The following is a 7360-nucleotide window of genomic DNA, read 5'->3' as shown; positions in this document are numbered from 1 at the left end:
CTATAAAGATTACTAGGAAACTTCCTTTTGTTCATTCTTTCTCATCGTGCGTAGTTACCTTCGTTAGTACTGAGTTGTTGTATACTCTTTTGACAGATGACGAGGACTAAAACTAATGTTACTGGTGGTAGAGGGGAGGCACTTCCCGAGGCAGTTGTTGAGGCCCTAGCTAGCGGTAGGGGTAGATCTCGAGCTAGAGGTCGTGCAAGTAGTACGACAGTAGCCAGAGGTCGTGGACGTGGAGCAGCACCAGTGAGAGGTCGTGCTAGAGAGGTCTCTACAGAACCTCAAATTGATGGCAGGGAGGACAAGGTTCCTCCAGATCCTGTAGTCACACCTTTGCTTCAGGATACACTATTGAGGGTGTTAAGTGTGCTAGAGGGCTTTTCTCAGGGTGGTGGTGCGACTACCACACCACATGACTCTCGTACTAGAGAGGGGGCTCAGACCCAAGAGCAGCAACAAGCTCCAGTTGTTCAGGATGCGGTGGGGCAACTACCAGTAGATCCCGCGGTTCAGAATGATATTGCACCAGCAGTTGGGGGTCAAGTTGCATCGATGGTTGTTCTGACAGAGGATGAGCAGCGTAGGTATGAGAGATTTCGAAAGATGGACCCACCTCAGTTTCAGGGTGGGAAGAGCGAGGACGCTCATGAGTTTCTAACTACCTGCCGAGAGTTACTAGAGGTGGTTGGATTAGCTGAGTCACATGGGGTTAGATATGCTACACTCCAGCTTCGTGGACCAGCGAGAGACTGGTGGAGGACTTATTCGGGATGTTTGCCAGTTGGATCTCCTCCAGTGACTTGGGAGCAGTTTGCTAGCGCATTCCAAGATCGTTTTATCCCATGGAGCGTGAGAGAGGAGAGTCGCTTGAGGTTTGAGAGTCTGAGACAGGATGGTTTATCGGTTACAGAGTATGAGGCGCGTTTTTGCCAGTTGTCTAGGCATGCGTTGGCCATTATTCCAAATGAGACAGAGAGGATCCGCAGATTCGTGAGGGGATTGACTTTCTCTATCAGGTCAGCTGTGTTTCGGACATCTAGGGAGGGGACTTCTTTCCAGTCCATTGTGAGCGCCGCCAAAGAGGCGGAATTGATGGAGAGAGAGGAGTTTGGGGACCCTAAAAGGGCCCGTATATCAGGCCAGTTTCATGGTGCCTCATCTGGAGGTAGGGGATCACAGAGAGTGAGTGGTTCTTTTCAGCAGCGAGGACCTATTCATGCATCTATGCCGACATTTGAGGGTGGCCAGACATCTAGGGGTTCTTATGGCCCGGGTCAGGGCTCGTACGGTTCACTGCAGCGACCTACAGGGCGAGGCAATTATAGTGGGTTTTCAGGGTCCACACAACAGTTCCCAGGTCAGAGATTTTGTTTTACTTGTGGAGATCCCGATCATCTAATGCGGCAGTGTACTTCACAAAGGGGTCGTGGTGGGCCTCGACCTAATTCTTCATTCCAGACTAGACCACCAGCACCACAGGGTAGAGGTCGTGGCAGAGTTCAGTCAGGTAGAGGTGATAGAGTTTCTAGTAGTGGTGTTGCAGCTCAGCAGAGTGGGGGTAGAGGTACCACCCAGGATGGAGGTGGACGAGGAGGCCACTGCTATGCTTTCCCCGGGAGACCTGAGGCGGAGACCTCCGATGCTGTTATTACAGGTATCATCCCAGTATGCCATCGACCTGCGTCTGTGTTGTTTGATCCAGGTTCTACATTCTCTTATGTGTCTACGTATTTTGCTGCTAAATTTGATATGATATGTGATAGCATGACTGTACCTATTCGTGTTTCTACACCCGTGGGTAAGCCCTTAGTGGTGGATCGAGTGTATCGATCCTGTCTTGTTTCTTTGGCTGGGTATGACACTTGGGTAGACTTAATCATTCTGGGGATGGTGGACTTTGATGTTATCTTGGGTATGGATTGGCTTTCTCCTTATCATGCTGTCCTTGATTGTAATGCCAAGACTGTGACTTTAGCAATGCCTGGTGTTCCGAGGGTTGAGTGGAAGAGTGTTAGTGGTTCTTATCCTAGAAAGGTCATCTCTTTTATCCGTGCTCAGAGGTTGGTGGAGAGGGGGTGTTTGTCTTACTTAGCTTTTATTCGGGATACTAGTGTTGAACCACCTCCCATGGAATCTGTTCCCGTGGTTCAGGAGTTTCTCGATGTATTTCCTTCTGATCTTCCAGGTGTTCCTCCCGATAGGGATATCGATTTTGCTATTGATTTGGAGCCGGGCACTAAGCCTATTTCTATCCCTCCATACCGTATGGCTCCAGCAGAGTTGAAAGAATTGAAGGATCAGTTGCAGGATTTATTGAGTAAGGGTTTTATTCGCCCTAGTGTATCACCTTGGGGTGCCCCTGTATTGTTTGTGAAGAAGAAGGATGGGACTATGAGAATGTGTATTGATTACAGACAGTTGAACAAGGTAACAGTGAAGAATAAGTATCCTCTTCCGCGTATTGATGACTTATTTGATCAGTTACAGGGAGTATCATTGTTCTCTAAGATTGATTTGAGGTCTGGGTATCATCAGTTGAAGATTAGGGCATCAGATATCCCTAAGACAGCTTTTCGGACCCGGTATGGGCATTATGAGTTTCTAGTGATGTCCTTCGGATTGACTAATGCCCCTGCAGCATTCATGGAGTTGATGAATGGGGTGTTTCGACCATACCTTGATTCTTTTGTGATTGTTTTCATCGATGACATCTTGGTTTACTCTAAGACTGAGGAGGACCATGTCCGACACCTGAGGATTGTACTTCAGAGGTTGAGAGAAGAGAAGTTGTATGCCAAGTTCTCAAAGTGTGAGTTCTGGCTTACTTCTGTGACATTCTTGGGACACGTGGTGTCCAAGGAGGGTATTAGAGTAGATCCGGCCAAAATTGAGGCAGTTAGAGGCTGGACGCGACCTACTTCACCTACTGAGATTAGGAGTTTTGTGGGATTGGCAGGCTATTATCGACGATTTGTTCAGAGTTTCTCTACTATTGCAGCTCCATTAACTAGATTGACTCGACAGGATGTGCGTTTTCAGTGGTCTGATGAGTGTGAGCAGAGCTTTCAAAAACTCAAGACTTTGTTGACTTCAGCTCCTGTGTTGACTCTACCTGAGGAGGGTGTAGACTTTACAGTGTATTGTGATGCTTCAGGAGTTGGATTGGGTGGTGTGTTGATGCAGAAGGGGAAAGTGATTGCTTATGCTTCTAGGCAATTGAAGTCCCATGAGAAGAACTACCTTACTCATGATCTGGCGTTCGCGGCTGTGGTATTTGTACTTAAGTTATGGCGTCATTATTTGTATGGAGTTCATTGTGAGATCTTCACTGATCATCGGAGTCTTCAGTATATCTTTAGCCAGAGGGATTTGAATTTGAGGCAACGGAGATGGCTTGAGTTGCTGAAGGACTATGATGTGACCATTCTGTATCATCCAGGAAAGGCCAATGTTGTGGCCGATGCTCTGAGTAGGAAGACTCCTAGCATGGGGAGTCTTGCAGCGCTTAGTATTGAGGAGAGACCATTGGCTAGAGATGTGCAGATATTAGCTAACAGTCTTGTCCGCTTGCAGATTTCAGAAGAGAGTGATGGGATGATTGCTTTTATTGAGGCTCGGGCTTCTTTAGTCGAGCAAATCCGTGCACACCAATTTGATGATGAAAAATTATGTCTCATTCGAGACAAAGTATTGAGAGGGGAAGCTAAGGAGGCTGTCCTTGATTCTGATGGTGTCTTGCGGATCGGAGGCAGAATTTGTGTGCCCAGGACAGACGATTGTATTAGATTTATTCTTGAGGAGGCCCATTGTACTCGGTATTCTATCCATCCGGAAGCGGCGAAGATGTATCATGATCTGAGTCAGCATTACTGGTGGTGTGGGATGAAGAGAGATATTACAGACTTTGTTTCTAGGTGTTTGACTTGCCAGTAGGTCAAGTGTGAGCACCAGCGGCCCGGGGGTGTATCTCAGAGGATGCCTATTCCTACTTGGAAGTGGGAGCGGATTACTATGGACTTTGTTGTGGGTTTACCTACCACAGCGAGTGGTTATAACTCCATTTGGGTTATTGTTGATAGGCTGACCAAGTCTGCCCACTTCATCCCTGTTCGGGTAAAGTATACAGCAGAAAAGTTAGCCGAACTATATATCAGTCAGATTGTGCGACTACATGGAGTTCCTATTTCTATCATATCAGATCGAGGTTCACTATTTACTTCTCACTTCTGGAAGGCATTACAACATGGTCTGGGTACTCAGTTAGATATGAGTACGGCATTTCACCCTCAGAAAGATGGTCAATCTGAGCGGACCATTCAGGTATTGGAAGATATGCTTCGAGCGTGTGTGATCGATTTTGGTGCAAGATGGGATCGACATTTACCCTTATCGGAGTTTGCCTATAATAACAGTTATCACTCTAGTATCCAAATGGCCCCATTTGAGGCATTGTATGGTAGACGGTGTAGATCTCCGATTGGTTGGTTTGATTCGGCGGAGATGGACTCTTTGGATACAGACTTTCTTAGAGATGCTATGGAGCAAGTCCGTATGATTTAGTATAGATTATTGACAGCTCAGAGTCGACAGAAGAATTATGCAGACCGGAGAGTTAGAGCCTTAGTGTTTATGGAGGGTGATCATGTTTGGCTCCGAGTATCGCCCATGAAGGGTGTGATGAGGTTTGGAAAGAAGGGCAAGCTTAGCCCTAGGTTCATTGGACCTTTTGAGATTTTGAGCCGAGTGGGAGAGGTGGCCTATAAGTTGGCCTTGCCACCTAGTTTGTCGGCAGTTCATCCTGTTTTTCATGTCTCTATGCTTTGGAAGTACATTCCGGATGAATCTCATGTGCTTTCACTTGATTATGTGGAGTTGGGTCCAGACTTGACATTTGAGGAGGAGCCTATAGCTATTTTGGATAGGAAGATTCGAAACCTTAGGACCAAGGAGATTGCTTCAGTAAAAGTGCAGTGGAAGCACCGATCAGTGGGAGAGGCAACTTGGGAGATAGACTCTGACATGCGTGCCAGATACCCTCAGATTTTTGAAGCTTCATGTACTTTATTTCACCTTATGTTCGAGGACGAACATGATTTTTAGTGGTGGATAATGTAATGACTCGGACCCGAAAAAGTTATTTTTTTGATAATTTTGAATAGTCATTTAACTATATTAATTAAGTTGGGGGTAATTTAGTTATTTTTAATAATAATGGGTCAAGTCTGAAATATTAATATAGGTTAATAAGGAGTGTTACTTTTAATAACATAAGTAATTTAGAAGAAAAGAAGATAGAAAGGAAAACAGAATCTACCTGTGGGTGGCGGCTGGCGTAGACACCACTTCATTCTCATCCAGGTAAAGAGCAAACTGCAAAGCATGCTAACAATATATATATATTAGTTTATTAGAATTGTCATGTTTTGAAATTAAAAGGAGTGAATTTTAAATTGCATATAAATATGCAAATTGGCATATCTGTAGTACCGTTTTTCGTTGTACTTGGAAAAAATAATGGTTGCCTTTCATTTTGTTGACCAGATGAGTGCCCTTTATATATATATATATATATATTTTATAATAATTCCTTACCTAAAATTAATGATAACCATGGGAGAAATATTATTTCTGTAATTAATAACTAAAACATTAATATCCTATAACTAGGTCGGTAAGTATTATTTTGTAATTGTTAATTGGGCAGAAACCAAATGTGTTGATAATGATGTACGTGTTTGGAAGAAGGTTTAAACTTTGAAACAAAAGGAAAGTATATTATAATGATAAGAAGTTAATGTTCTGGTTATTCTTTTTCTTTTCAAATGAATTTGATAATCCTATTCTTATATAATTAGCATAGCTTCGATACAATATTATATGTAATTTAATTAAGTGTATTACATTATGGTTCAAGTTTTGATATATTGGTATGTAATTTAAATATTAGATGAATAAGATTTTGTGAGTACCATTTAAATTATGACGTTGAAAAAAAATTTGGGATGCAATCCTATTTTTAAAACTTGAAAACTATGATAGTGGAAATTTTAATTGACATCAATAATTATAAACTTGATTATAAATTTTAGGTGTATTTTTAGTTCAAGGTTAAACACATAAAAGTGTGAGTGTTGTTAATTCTGAAACCTTATTGTGAATATATACTTGAACCGATTCCATTGATTCAGAAGCTCAACGGAAAGGGAAGGCTCAAGTCCAAGATTAATTATTCTATTGGCTAAGGCAAGTGGATTTCTAAACTCTTGTTAAGCGTACGAAATTCGTGTATTTCCTTGTGTGATGTTGAGAATTATTTGGAGACTTGTTGTTTATTTGTTGGTGTTGTATTTCTTGTTGTAAATTGTGCTTTGTTATCAAATGGTTATCTCCTCCTTTTCATTTGAGCATGTCATTTGCATTGTATCTGAGACATGGTTGTTGTAAGAGGATGATGTACTATTTTCGAGGGTCGTATCGCGCGCCGCGATGGATATTATATTTCGAGGGACGTATCGCGCGCCGCGAAGGTTACTATTTATCGAGGGTCGTGTCGTGCGCCGCGACAGATGCATGNGACTGAGAGACAGCGGGTGTGTATCGTTAAGAAAGACATGCATCACGATATTTGACATTGCATCTCATGGCATTGCACATTTTTATTATTGATGAACTTGAACATGTGTTTTGCTTATCTTGTGATTGTTTCTCTGTGAAGCCTGTGACTGTTGAATATTGAGTTGTTATTGAGAATGTGTAAACTGAGAGAGTGTGGTTATTGAGTGGTGTGTTTGGTAAACTGTTAGGCTGTAGCGTGGAGGTTTAGATAGGGCGTAAGGAGTACCCGTATTTTGTTCAATTAACTTGTGTTTAGAGGTTTGCTTGTTGGGTACCGCGTGGTTTGGTACTCACCCCTTGCTTCTACAAACTTTTGTTGGTTACGAGCCCGGATTTTTGTGATACCTTCTGTCACGACCCAAAACGGGTCGCGAGTGACACCCACACTTAACCTACTATGTGAGCGAACCAACCAATCTAAACCTCAACATTTCAACCATAAATAACAAAATATAATGCGGAAGACTTTAAATCATTAATGAAAATCGATTAAATAACTTATAAAAACTCAATACTATTTATTCCCAAAACCTGGAAGTCATCACCACAAGAACATCTATCCTCAAACTACTAATCTAAGATTATCTAAGAAACTAAAATAAGTAAAAAGCTAGTCCATGCCGGAATCTCAAGGCATCAAGACATGAAGAGGAAGATCCAGTCCAAGCTAGAAGCAATAGCTCACCCTGAAATCTGGCTTGATGAAGACTGGCTAGAGTTGCGGTTGAGTTGAAGACGA

The 7360-nt window shown here is 42.7% G+C and overlaps 1 protein-coding gene across 1 annotated transcript; it reads left to right on the top strand.

The window, feature by feature from the left end:
• The first annotated feature begins 340 nt into the window (after nt 1–340).
• LOC107022777 lies at nt 341–5106 on the top strand. Its single transcript, XM_015223368.2, has 3 exons — nt 341–1660; nt 2065–2066; nt 4879–5106. The coding sequence occupies exons 1-3, from the start codon at nt 559–561 to the stop codon at nt 5104–5106; spliced, it is 1332 nt and encodes a 443-aa protein (XP_015078854.1). The 5' UTR covers nt 341–558.
• The last annotated feature ends 2254 nt before the right edge of the window (nt 5107–7360 follow it).

This window comes from Solanum pennellii, chromosome 6 (genome assembly GCF_001406875.1).
Source record: "Solanum pennellii chromosome 6, SPENNV200".
Classification (NCBI taxonomy): Eukaryota; Viridiplantae; Streptophyta; class Magnoliopsida; order Solanales; family Solanaceae; genus Solanum; species Solanum pennellii.
This window is presented reverse-complemented; position numbering and strand designations above follow the sequence as displayed.

What these genes read in the sequence shown, in the direction of transcription:
- LOC107022777 (XM_015223368.2), top strand. Translation starts at nt 559, where the DNA reads ATGGTTGTTCTGACAGAGGATGAGCAGCGTAGGTATGAGAGATTTCGA.